Source organism: Haliotis rufescens, unplaced genomic scaffold (genome assembly GCF_023055435.1).
Source record: "Haliotis rufescens isolate VD_foot unplaced genomic scaffold, xgHalRufe1.0.p SCAF_14, whole genome shotgun sequence".
Lineage (NCBI taxonomy): Eukaryota > Metazoa > Mollusca > Gastropoda > Lepetellida > Haliotidae > Haliotis > Haliotis rufescens.
In genome coordinates this window covers 28,907,953-28,922,586 of record NW_025963824.1, presented here as the reverse complement: position 1 = coordinate 28,922,586, position 14,634 = coordinate 28,907,953, and the positions used below count along the sequence as shown (strand labels likewise).

Here is a 14,634-nt window from a genome sequence, read left to right as displayed (position 1 = left end):
AAATATATATTATCCTAATACATTACGGTAATGTTAGTCTGAATATCCGGAATATAATATATACATTATTTCAGGGGTTTTGTTTGCCCAGGGGCGTGAACCGGGTCAGTGTGATATGCTTGGCTGCTATATAAACGGACAGCGTATTTGGGGATCAGTGAACGAGTCTCTCCATTCCGCGACGCCGACCCTTCTCAAACATTCGATGACAAGTACCTGATGTTTCAACACGCACGGAGCGGGTTACCTCTTGTATTGTTATTCCCCACGTATGGCAGTGGAGTTTTATAAATAACCTGATCTTTCAAACGTGGTGTTTCTGGACAGATGTAGCCAAATGAATATAGTATTTTTCTGTATGAAGTAAACTGTGTATATCACGGCCCGCTATAGTCATATGATAATACTGTATGGTTGGTTTGTGTGCGTAATATTTATTGTTGGTTTGTTTGACACAACACTTTTTTCCCGTTAGCGATATATCAATAGAACTGTGGACAAGTTCAAAATGTGGTACAAATAGTAGGTGAGTGAGTGAGTGAGTGAGTGAGTGAGTGAGTGAGTGAGTCAACCTTTAGCAAGACAGACAGACAAACAGATAATTTATTAAAGTCCCACCCCAATGAAATACAGTAATATGCATATACAGGTAGGGCCACTCTATTTGGGGTGAGTGAGTGAGTTAAAATTTTACGTCGCACAGGCAAAATTCAGCCATATAGCGAACCACTCTATATGGAGTTACGAGAGACTGAATATATATGAATATATGATTTATACACACACACACACACACACACACACACACACACACACAATATCTATATCATAAAAGACAGATTTCATTTTGTGTAAAATGTTATGGCAGTTTTTGGCATTCAGCATAAAACATTGCACGATAATATAAAAGCTGTTTTTGCATAAAAGTCCATAACAGCCTGGGTTTCCATGACAACGTTCTTCTAAAAGTTTTAAACGCTCATCAGTGTACATAGACCAATATAACAGTACAAGTATTTTTCTTCAACAACAGTATCACAGTTAAAACAGACTCTCCCTTCTACATACTTATTACAGTATCGACCAAGCTCGATGTTTATCGGGGCCGCCATTAGAGTCACATGACGGCGATTCACACCAGAAATTGGTTCCTCACACAGCTCCCATGTTGGGGTTCGAACCCGAGCCCCAGCGCTCATGTTGTCCACGTAACCTGTCCACCAAGTCTCTGACAACTTGACCCTTCCAACTATACAGGACTATCTCTCCTGTATATTAATCAACACATTCTGCAGCACTGAACCCACAGGCTGCCGTTACAACTACCGTCTCTGCATCACGGCTGAAAGCTGGTACAATACATGACCAGTAGAGACCCCGTTGATCCAGACGGTAGCATTCCCGGGGAAAGCGTACGGAAAGACAAATAGCCGGATAAACGAAATATGTACGAATAGTATCATTTATATACATTCAGGGTCCAAGCAGTAATAGTCCGGGATAAAGGGTTTCCGGATTAACGAGGTTTACTGTATTAATCACAATTAGACTCATATTGTCATGATTACTAATCACTTCCACACAAGGCTGTTATGCCATTCACTCCGTGAAAAACAAACTGACCCTCACATGACAAGATAGTACAAAAAATAATATACTGTCGGGTGAAAGAAACTATATATTTGAAAATGCCATTTCCCCAAAAATTACAAACGTTAGAGAAACGTTTCTAGACTGAAAACAGTCGCCAAAACACAACTACGACACCGGTACGACAACCATTTCTTGTTTGTTTCGGGGGCACGGGTGGCCCAGTCATCTAAGGCGCCGCGATTCACTGTGCACAGTTGCGTCCCTTGGGCATGCCAGAAACCTATGATTGTTGGTTCGAATGCCGGTTCGCCCAAAAATGTTTCTAGGTTTGTCAGCACCATACCCGTGCTCGTGGCTTTCACCGAAGTGGTAAACGTCTGAGACCTGCATCACTTCGGGCTTTCCTCCCTCATTAAGCTGACACGCCGTGATATAACTGGAATAATGTTAAAAGCGGCGTTAAACCCAACTCACTCACTCACTCTTGTTTGTTTCACATCATAGCTGCCATCAAACAAGAGCGCAATTTATACATCAGGTCATTTGAGTAATTCGCCTAACTGATTGATTGCTATTATCATTGCTATCATTTTTAACGCTAAAAGAGACGTACATGTTTGTCCCGATTCTTGTCAATCACATTAGTGTTAAAAGGGACGGAGATATGTATGATTTCATTGGATTCATAAAAAAAGGACAAGATCAGGTTCGTTGGCCTGGATAGGTTTGAGGTTGTATACGGGCCTATTCCAAAGAATTGTGTTTTTGTATCATTTTTCATGACATATTATTAGTATTATTATCTACAGATTAAAATAAAAAAGATGCAGCAAAGAGGGTTTGGGTGATCCTGGCACAGTCAGGCTGGTTAGGCTCATCATTAGCTCAGGGCCCTTGCCTCCTCCACACGCAGCCCAGACAGCGAATGGGACTTCTCCTAGGAAGCGATGCATTGTCAAACCCATCCAGAACGTTTCGGAGAATGTGAAGACTCCCCAGCACTGCAGCCTTCTGCATTACCCAGATTGTCAGAAGGGCTGTATTCCTGGTAGCAAACCCGGGTACTCTCCCCATGTCAGTCAACAGATTGGGAGGTACCAAACATAAGACACCGAGAACAATGGGGAGTCGAACAACTTGGTACTTGGGATGCAAGCGTGACATTTCGAAAGCGTGGTCCGCATATTTGCCATGTTTTTCCTCAATCTTGTCAATCACATTAGTGTCAAAAGGGACAGAAAATTAGATGAGATGATTTCATTGGCTTTATAAAAAAGGACAAGATCAGGTTGGTTGGCCTGGATACGTCTGATGCTGTGAATGGGCCTATTCCAAAGAATGTTGTATTGATCATTTTCCATAACGCCCTCTACATATTCCGGGTCGTACCATGGATGGACCTCCGTGTCAACACCACAAGCATGAGGAAGACGGTAAAAAATGATCGAGCTACACCATCATGTCGCTTAAGATACTGTGTTTGTGCCAAATCTGGGCATCCACTGACAATGTGTTTGGCACTCTCATTAAATTCATTATTATTGTTGTTATTATTATTATTTTTATTATTAGTTTGTTTTGTTTGTTTGTTGTTTAACGCCGCGATCAACAATTTTCCAGCTATATGACGGCGGTCTGTAAATAATCGATTCTGGACCAGATAATCCAATGACTGACATCATGAGCATCTATCCACGCAATTGGGACACGATGACATGCATCAAACCAAGTCAGCGAGCTTGACCACCCGATCCCGTTAGTCGCCTCTTACGACAAGGATAGTCGCTTTTTAAGGCAAGCATGGGTGGCTGAAGACCTATTCTAACCTGGATCTTCACGGGTTTTATAGTGTCATATTACATTAGTCTCATGACAGCTCTTCAGTGTAACTGACAATGACATATAATATGACGTCATACTTCTGATGACGTCATAAATTACAACTGTGACATGGTCCTTGCGTTTCTTTTGTCGGTGAGTATACGTATGTAAATTGTGTGGCTGGTGGGCGTTACCCGAAGGGCATGACATGCTAACCATGTTCGCGAGCAGCTGGTGTTATAACTGATTTTCAGTTATCCATTCGTATGTTTTCATCGATAATTTGCCGTTTACACCCTGTGGAATCTTGATATGACTGTGTGACTGGCCATGACGTTTTATATTTACTACATTCCTGAATTTCCATAATACGGACGTTGGTTAATCCAGACGATTAACTTGGAACAGTGCCATCCGAGACCTGAATTAAAAATAATCCCACTTTCTGGAATATCTCCATAATCCCACCGCCTTACATTATCATTTCCTTCGAGTCTGTTTCAGTTTTATTACTTTTCCGTTTCCCCCGGGGTTATAATGGCAACACACTCCTGTTGTGGATGTGGAACGTACTAAATCAATCATTTCACTGTCACTTTAAACAAAATATCTGATGTTTATACAGATGTGCATGGGCATGATTTACGAAAGTCGCTAAATTGGCTCCTAAATATATATCATCCGCTTATTTGTTTTTTCCAACTTTGTTGAATTTTTCATTTGATACTAAGTATTTCCTAAGGTGTGTTATTATGATTAGTTCATCGCCCTTACAGCTCCGGTATGTTCCACGGTGCATGCCAAGACATCAAGATTGATTGATTATACAATCATAAATTGAAATTCACAATGACATTTTGACACATCATCGCCAGTTTCAAGATTATTTGCATGGTAAATTTGTCTTCCATTTGATATTGTTATAATAGTTTGGATTTGTGTGATTGAATGAGTGGGGTTTAACGCCGCTTTTAACACTATCACAGTTATATCACGGCGTGTCAGCTTAATGTGGGAGGAAAGCCCGAAGTGATACAGGTCTCAGACATAGATTGGATTTGAGTGAGTGAGTGAGTGAGTGAGTGGGGTTTAACGCCGCTTTTAACACTATCACAGTTATATCACGGCGTGTCAGCTTAATGTGGGAGGAAAGCCCGAAGTGATGCAGGTCTCAGGCGTAGATTGGATTTGAGTGAGTGAGTGAGTGAGTGAGTGAGTGAGTGGGGTTTAACGCCGCTTTTAACACTATCACAGTTATATCACGGCGTGTCAGCTTAATGTGGGAGGAAAGCCCGAAGTGATACAGGTCTCAGACATAGATTGGATTTGAGTGAGTGAGTGAGTGAGTGAGTGAGTGAGTGAGTGAGCGGGGTTTAACGCCGCTTTTAACACTATCACAGTTATATCACGGCGTGTCAGCTTAATATGGGAGGAAAGCCCGAAGTGATGCAGGTCTTAGACGTAGATTGGATTTGAGAAATACCCCACCAGGAAGCCTCTGTGGTTATGTTAGTTCAACTGGAACAATCCTGTATATGAGGTCGCTTAAAATAACAAATGTTTTTTATAATATACATTAAATAAATACCATGTACCCCATTTGGTTGTTAACCTGCCCCTTGTGGAATCTGATCATGCGGTGAGGCTTCTGAAAGTCTCTTGTTTCTTCTGTGGTCTGGTCAGCAATTTAAGTCCGCTAAGAATCGTCTATTTCTCCTTCCTGATTTTGTAATACTTTTCGAAATGGATACACTGTTAATTATTTGTTTCAATTATTTACAGAAACAAATAAGGATGTAAATAAAACAAAAACATTTTTTCTTTCATTGAACATGGCGCTGGGGTAGCCTAGTGGTTAAAGCGTTCGCTGTCACGCCGAAGACCCGGGTTCCATTCTCCTCATGGGTTCAATGTGTGAAGCCCATTTCTGGTGTCCCCAGCCGTGATATTGCTAGAATATTGCTGAAGGCGGCGTAAAACCATATTCATTCACTCACTTAACTTTGATCGTCATCATGACTAAATCACTATTACCATTATACTGATCATCGTAATTACAATTGTCAACTACATAAATATAACCTTAATCATCATAATAACAAGTGTCATTGATCAGTACCATTGTATCCATGATCATCCGTGAAATATCCAGAGCGTCACTTTCGTTTAACACCGCACGTGGTGAAGCCACATCTAATCTGGTCATTCATAAATGTCCACGTGACCGACACGCGAGGTCACAGTTCGGGGTCAGAGTTGACAGTTCACAGCTCCTTCGGTTATTGACTAAAGGGAGTAAGGTGTGGTACCGTATGTCTCGCCTCGGGGCTGAATGTGGAAAATCATGACTTTGTCACAACAGAACAATAACCACCCCTCAAACACCGATACATTGATTAATCACCCAGACAGTTGGGACACAGGTGTTGTTCACGGCTTACGTTTGTCGACGCACATGATGACGGCATGCATTTAGATTACAGTAAACTACGGTTATAACGAACTAAAAGGGACCACTAATTTTAATTCGTTATAACCGTAGTTCGTTATAAGCAAATGTACGGAATATATACAGCAAATAGACAGGACCAAAAAAATAGTTCGTTATATCCGTCAGTTCGTTATAAGCGTGTTCGTTATGACCGTAGTTTGCTGTACATACAGTAAACTTTGGATATAACGAACTCAAAGGGACCACTAATTTTAGTTCGTTATAACCGTAGTTCGTTATAAGCATATATACAACATAGCTACAGCAATGAGTCCGGAAAAAAAAGTAAGTTCGCTATATCCGTCAGTTCGTTATAAGCGTGTTCGTTATAAACGTAGTTTACTGTACATTGTTTTCTTCATGCTTCGCACGTATTCTCCAAACAATCGTTTTTGGGCAGCAACATGGATATCAAGGACCTTCTGGAAACATTTTAATTAATATTGTAAAACATGAAATTATTTATATCACAAATCCGCCCAGTAATTTATGCGATCTTTTCACGGTGTCTTATCGAGGAGGTATTTTTGGTATCCGTTCCACATTAGAAAATTATATGATTTACCTTGGGGAATTAATAAAGTAAAGATATCAGTAAAAACAGTTATTCCAGAGATTATTTATCAACGTATGGCTCGCAAGGAAATGTACACATTACCCCATATATTTCATGCAACACAAAACTAAAATAAATAGCGACAAAAGCCTTTACATGTTCATTAGAATCTCTACTAAGAGTTGAACGTAGCCTTCCTGGAAACAGCGTCCCTAGTATTTTAGGGAAAAATGTATTTCAGTTAGTTCTGTTGTGTGCCTCTTGAGTGAGGAAATATAGCGTTATGACAGAGATTGCTGGATAAACATATAGGTAGATCTTCATCATGAAGAATATAGGCCACCGGCCATGATTATACATGTGATCAGTCAGTATATAATAATTTCCGTGAGAGGCATTTAGAAGTAGGAGTACTAAGTAAGGATAAGAGAAATGGATAAAATTGTAATAAAGTTGTTCATCTATATATCTTATCCTTATTTATCATATAATATACATAATAATATATATAATCAGTAACCTGGATCTTTCGAAAGCAATTTGCATAACAAATATGCATAGCCATGTATCTGATTTCATTCGTATCCGTTGATGCCAAAGTCATATTGTATTTGTTACGTCGAGGGTATTATATGAATTTCGTAGTCATGTACTTGACCCGTGAAGATCCGGGGTAGAATAGGTCTTCAGCAACCCACGCTTGCTGTAAAAAAACAACTCTGCTTGTCGTAAAAGGCGACTAACGGGATTGGGTGGTCAGGCTCGCTGACTTGGTTGATGCATAACATTTATCCCAATTGCGTGGATCGATGCGCATGATGTCAATCACTGGATTGTCTTGTCCAGACTCGATTATTTACAGACCGCCGTCATATAGCTGGAATATTGCTGAGTGCGGCGTTAAACAACAAACAAACAAACAAACAAACAAACAAACAAGTTATGTACTTCTCACGCATTGTTCTTTTCTTGACCCGAACCATCAAAAATTGGTATTCATCTTCGACGCAACCTTCATTACAAAGCATGCACAGCCTTTTTATCTAGATCTCCAGAGATAAACAAAAAGTGATAACTGCTTGATTGGAGTGTCAGGTTCAGTTGACATGAGAAGATTGAATTTGTGTCTTGTTGGGAGTAAGTAAATATTGGCTGAAATACACAAACATCTAACTGGATTAATGATATCACGAATAAGTTAAAGGTTATATTTATCTTTAAAATTTGACTTTTACACAAAACAAAGTCGTGATATGATTCCTGTGTCATCGAGTATACCTGCAGATGTCCATTCTGACTTTATGCGAGACATATCGTACCTTATCTCATCGTGACAACAGTACATCATCATCCAGATCTTCTCAATTCATTGCCCTAGTTATACCATTGTCCTATACATAAATCAGAAATATTTAGAAATGCTTTCAGTTTATGTTCACCCTTAATGTAAATGAATCACTATCAACTATTATGACACAAGTTGTTCACAAATACATGACAAGGCAAATCAAATGTTCAAACCAACTTGCCAAAATATGACAGCGTGTTGTTTCAATAAACGGACAAACCCTTTCCATAATCATACTAAATCTCTAAATCCCCCCATCCACACCCCCACCCCCGCCCCGGGGGCACCCGTCACAAACACATGCAAAACCATGTCAAGTGTAAAAGCATCTTATGACAACATTGCTGTTACAGTCGTCGTTCCGAGTTGCATCACTTGTCGTCATGGCTTACTCTGTTTGTTGTTGTTTTGTTTATTTGTAATCTTAGCGATGTAAACATATCTCATCCAGCTGATGATCACATGCTCGATAAAATAAATAGCACCTCAACCGGAACGCCACTATTGAAATCTCGATACATAATGGACATTTACGTAATAAAACAGGTAAATTTATTCATTCATTTCTATTTCAATTTGGCAGAAGTTCTGTAGGAGGTGGACAGGATAATATTTTTACATGGACGAATACATTTGAAACAATTTATGACAGCTGTTTCCTCATTAGACATGGCGAATTTGGTTGATGATGCCAAATCAATTTGATCAGCCCATTTTTGGGGTCAAATTTAAAAAGCGTGTTATGGAAAGTGAAATGCATGCCTTTTTCCAAAGCTCATGACTTGAATAATTCCCGCTTGTGCCAGTTTATAATAAGGATGTATAAACAATATTATGCCATCTTCTGTGCTATTTGTTGAACTGTATAAACAAAGGCATTAATACTTCGAACACAATACCATACAAAGTGAATTTTTAATTGTTTTTTGTACATCTTGTCAAACATACATTTCATCAAGGGAGATTGATTGTATTTATATTCTTTCACATTTGACAAATGTTTTGATAATTAAATAATCTTTCAAATGCTATCTCACCTGTGATCTCATTTGTGATTCTTGGCGATTAGCATTTAAATAAAGTCCATTACTTTTCATGGCGTAATAAACACAGTGGCGACATGATAACTTCATTATGGTAATATATTTTTGCATTTAACTTTATCATCATTATGTAAAAAACAAACTTTTCAACTAACGTTATTTAATTTTTGAAATATATTTTTGTATCTAATTTTATTTTATCGTATTTTATATATTTTAAAATGTTTTAAAGGCTTTTATATATCATCGCTTATGTTATGCGATTAAATGACCTAATCACATCTTTTTGCATTGGGGAATATATTTATGTTTTTTTGTACAGAATCATACTCAAAATTTAAACTTGATCACCGATGTTATGTAAAAAACTAACTTTCCAACAAACGTTATTATTTGATTTTCGAAAAATATTTTTATATCTAATTTTTTAAATTGTATTTTTGTATATTTTAAAATCATTTAATGCCATCATTAAATATCATTGCTGATGTTATGTGATTAAATGACCTTCTAATCACATCTTAATTGCATGGGGAGAATATATATAAATATTTTTTAAAAGAATCATTCTCAACATGAAAGGATGCCGCATTAAATATCATCGCTGATGTTATGCGAAAAAATGGCCTTCTAAACACATAATTTTGGCATAGGGGAATATATTAATATGTTTTTTTTTGTATAGAATTATCTCAAAATAAATGGATGTTGAATTAGATAAGATATATTGATAAAATATTACGAATGATGTTATGTGATACACTGCTCTTCCACTTACCTTATTGTGTTTTGATAATTCCATCACGGGTAATCAGTAATATGTTCAGGTATCGGTTCCTCTTCGAGATAAGGTTTGTACAGGTGTCAACATTGCGTAAACCTGTTGCCTTTGTTACAACAGTGAAACCACACCTCCGACAATAAACTGTCACTTTCCACACAAACACGTGTCTTGATGTAGACTGCAGGAATTCCTCACACCTCTTCACGAAGTGCTATCAGGATCATCCTTAAAATATTTGCCAGTTTTGGTAAATTACTTGACGTTTTAGCCTTTGATACTGCGTTCGGTGTCAAATTTCAGCATATATGTGACTTTATTACTATACAGTCATCCTTTCATAAAGGGCAAATGTTCTTACACCCCAAATATGTTAAAGGTCACAAGTTTCACAACTTGATATTTTTATTGCCTATGAAATATGCCAAAAACTTCATTCGGATTCTCCTTATATACAAACATGTCAATGCATGTGTTCATTGTATTTTAATATACTAAACTATTACAATTATTAGCATACTTCCTGTTTAACCAGTTCTCTCATTTTAATTTAAGGTTTGATGTATTTAATATATTAATTCTTCGAAATAAAAGCGGGTCTGTTTTATAAATAAGGATCTGTTAAGGATGTACACAAAAAGGGAAATATTTTTAAAGTAAATTTGAAATTACGAAATGACCGCAACTGGCATCGACTATGTAATGGCGTGACCTGCGTAAGGACAAATCTCTGACTCCCCAGCGGCAAGTGTTTGCAAAGAGGGGCGTGAGTCAGGCTCCTTTATGAAAGAACAAATTCAAGCTGTAGTTCACACAGTACACACTGTTTGCACATGCTGGGCGTATTGAAGACCACGCCCTTTATGAATATCTCAGTTCCGTTTGTTTTCTTTGAATAAACGCGTACGTGTCTGAACGGCTGTGACGGGTGGCTCGACGCCGTGGTCTTTCCAGGGTGGGGAGATCCTTCACCGAGCAACGTGATGTAGACGTACAAGGCACTGTATGTCTGGGTGTTACGTATGGCAACAATATGCTTTTAAGGGATCAATGTCTTTCTGCACAATACAGTTACTTCCCTGTTCACAATGTGCTGTTTTTTCAAAGGTTATGTTGATTTATGTTAAAACTTATTTCACAGAATCCTTGGAAATATGAGACTTCACTATGGAAACTCCGAAGGGTGGGTCCATGTAGTTCATGAGCAATTGCATAACACGCGTAGACAGCGCGGATATAGGATATACATCCTAACGGCCACACTGATCCTGAATATTAACACTGGAATGTCCGTGTTGGCGTGGTCACAAAAAACGTATCCTCACTGGATATAATCTAACAGCCTTATTTCCACGATTCTTTAAGATGAAAAATACAAAGTCAACCGTCAGATTTCTCGTTTGAATTGTCGCACTTCTGGCTTCTTTTCTCTATAAAGTCGTCATAATTAATGACTATGTGTCACCGCGGTAACGGGTTTAAAGCAACAACAACGTGGGACGGGCTGCCAAGTTGGAACTAACCTATCTCGCCCTGCTTGTTTCTACAGCTCGACAAAACTTTATCACTGTCAGTCTTTGATGGGCACTTCTGGATCATATATCCCTTGAACGTCGTATGTCGAACTGTCGAGTTTGATTGATCAGACCAACAATAAAAAAGACTGCGTCAAAAACCGATTGTTTGTGTCGTTAGATAAGTATTTCTCGTTACCAGGACAGGCACACAATGTACAGGCGTGTGTGAGATGACTGACAATGTATATACATCATTGAATATATTGACGTTAACGTTATGAAGGTCACGAACTGTATGGGGATGGCGTACTCTGCCCTGAACAACACTCGGGAGAGGGGGTACGCTGCCCTGTAGAACACGCCCTCGCCCTTGGGGTTCATTGCACAACACCAAACCAGAAAAAGAAATTCCCCTATCATAACTTCACAGCACCACAACAGATAGGATATCACACTATCATCATCGTAAAGATCAGAAGAGATGGTAATTCCCCTATCATCACTTCACAACACCACAACAGATAGGAATCACACTATCATCATCGTACAAGACGAGAACAGACTGTAATCCCCTACCATCACTGCAGAACACCACACCAGACACTAACGACCTATCATCACCGCACAAGACCACAACAGACTGTAATCCCCTACCATCACTGCAGAAAACCACACCAGATACTAACGACCTATCATCATCGCACAAGACCACAACAGAGAGTAATCCCCTACCGTCACTGCAGAACACCACACCAGACACTAACGACCTATCATCACCACACAAGACCACAACAGACACTAACGACCCTATCATCACCACACAAGACCACAACAGACACTAACGACCTATCATCACCACACAAGACCACAACAGACACTAACGACCCTATCATCACCTCACAAGACCACAACAGAGAGTAATCCCCTACCGTCACTGCAGAACACCACACCAGACACTAACGACCTATCATCACCACACAAGACCACAACAGACACTAACGACCCTATCATCACCACACAAGACCACAACAGACACTAACGACCCTATCATCACCACACAAGACCACAACAGACACTAACGACCCTATCATCACCACACAAGACCACAACAGACACTAACGACCCTATCATCACCACACAAGACCACACCAGACACTAACGACCCTATCATCACCACACAAGACCACAACAAACACTAACGACCCTATCATCACCTCACAAGACCACAACAGACACTAACGACCCTATCATCACCGCACAAGACCACAACAGACACTAACGACCCTATCATCATTGCAGAACACCATACCAGACACTAACGACCTATCATCACCGCACAAGACCACAACAGACAGTCATCCCCCTATCATCATTGCACAAAACCACCACAAAACAGACAGCATAAACCAAAATGGACGTTTTTCATACAATGAAAATTGCCATCTTCACACGGCGGTGGGGAAGCCTTGTGGTTTAAGTGTTCGATCGTCACGCCGAAGGTCCATGTGAATCTATAATCTAAAAAGACTTGAAGTAACTATCCACCTCTTAACATCATGAAAAACAATTACATTTCGTAAAATAAGGAGTATGTGCAAAGCAACTAAATTCAACGTAAATATATGCGATGTCATCTAATATAATGTTGAAATCTCATTACTTAATGTATACATACATGTTTCGTGTACGAAATGTCAGGTTTCAAGCACACGTGTACATTAAAAACATTTAAACATGTCAAAGTAACAAAGAGGGCGGGTGTGACATATAACGCATACAAAGACAAGTTGGTAAGACGTTCTAAATGTCAATCATAATGACGTCACTGTGACGGATAATAAGGGAGGTGCTTCTCCGTATCACGCGACGAGCTGATATTATTCCGCCTGAAGGCAAAGAGTTATCTGCCCTTCCTACGCATGATGAATGGCCTCCTGTGATGACATTTGATCATCCGACGGGGACATGCAGAGTTTGAAAGGTTGATGACCCCAAATGGCTGTTAAGAGACACTTTATCGCATATGTTCTTATCCCCACCGTCAACGAGCCCCTACGAATTGAAATATAACGGAAGAGATGCATTTTGAAGCTGTTATTGTTCGTGTTAAAACACAAAAGCATGGTGTGGAATTCGGAGTACAAAGGGTCCCCGGACAGCTGTGGATATTTACTCCCATGGACCTGATTTCTTTTTAGTGTTATTATTGTTATTGTTGTTGTTGTTGTTGTTGTTGTTCTTCTTCTTCTTCTTCTTCTTCTTCTTCTTATTATTATTATTATCATTATTATTATGATTATGATGATGGCGATTATTATTATAATAAATCCAAGAGACAATCTAACTATGAGCAAGTCCGTGAACTAACGTGTGTCTTTTCACCATGTGTTTGTACGTTTGTTAGTTGGACTCGACTTTGTAAAATACAAATGTTATCATAAATTCTCTCTCTCTCTCTCTCTCTCTCTCTCTCTCTCTCTCTCTCTCTCTCTCTCTCTCTCTCTCTCTCTCTCTCTCAGTTATTCTGATAAATATTTATCATTTCAAATTTCGAATTGAGGGGGGAAAATGTTATTAAGACTTGCATTCAGAGAAAAATCAGAAAGATATCCAGGATCCAACTTTTCTCAGCCTATATGAATCAGTTTTTGAGACTCCCATTTATTTTACAATCGGTGGTACATTATAGACTGTTGTTGTATAATACTATGATCATTTTAGTGTTTGTCGTTTAACGCTGCACTCAGCAATATTCCAGCTATATGACGGCTGTCTGTAAATAATCGAGTCTGGACCAGACAATCCAGTGATTGACATCATGAACATCGATCCACGCAATTGGGATCGATGACATGCATCAACCAAGTCAGCGAGCGTGACCACCCAATCCCGTGACTCGCCTCTCACGACAAGCATGGCTTGCTGAGGTGTTATTCTAACCCTGGTTTTCACAGGTAATAACCATTTTAACAGGTATATTACGATACCATAGTATATAATTTAAACAGGTATTGCATGATACTGTAGTTTATTATGGCTATTCTGTCATGTCATGACAAATTAACCACAGTAATGTGAAAGAAAAGGGTGTTCGTTAATTTATTTAAAGTAGTATACAGTAAACTACGGTTATAACGAACACGCTTATAACGAACTGACCGATATAACGAACTTATTTTTTAGTCCCGGCCATTTGTTGTATATATGCTGTATATATTCTTATAACGAACTACGGTTATAACGAACTAAAATAAGGGGTCCCTTTGAGTTCGTTATAACCGTAGTTTACTGTATTACAATTAGAATTGTAAACAGTTGTTCCAGTATGAAGCGACATAATGGATCGGGTTGATTTGGTTGATTGGGTTGATTGGGTTGATCGGCCTTAGTTGATACAGGGTAGTCATCCATCGGCGGTGTGGTTATTTGCCCATGATATCAATCACTGGTTTGTCGGGTCCAGACTCGATTATTTACAGGCCGT

At 39.1% G+C, this 14,634-nt stretch overlaps 1 protein-coding gene across 1 annotated transcript in view; it reads right to left on the bottom strand.

The window, feature by feature from the left end:
• Nucleotides 1–10,117, bottom strand: part of LOC124152662 (mucin-2-like) — a gene marked incomplete at its 3' end in the record, with an annotated part of 34,570 nt that extends 24,453 nt beyond the window's left edge. The window contains exon 1 of the mRNA XM_048395465.1: nucleotides 9,631–10,117. Coding sequence (XP_048251422.1) covers nucleotides 9,631–9,654 — 24 coding nt within the window. The remainder of the gene's footprint in view (nucleotides 1–9,630) is intronic.
• Nucleotides 10,118–14,634: the final 4,517 nt, after the last annotated feature.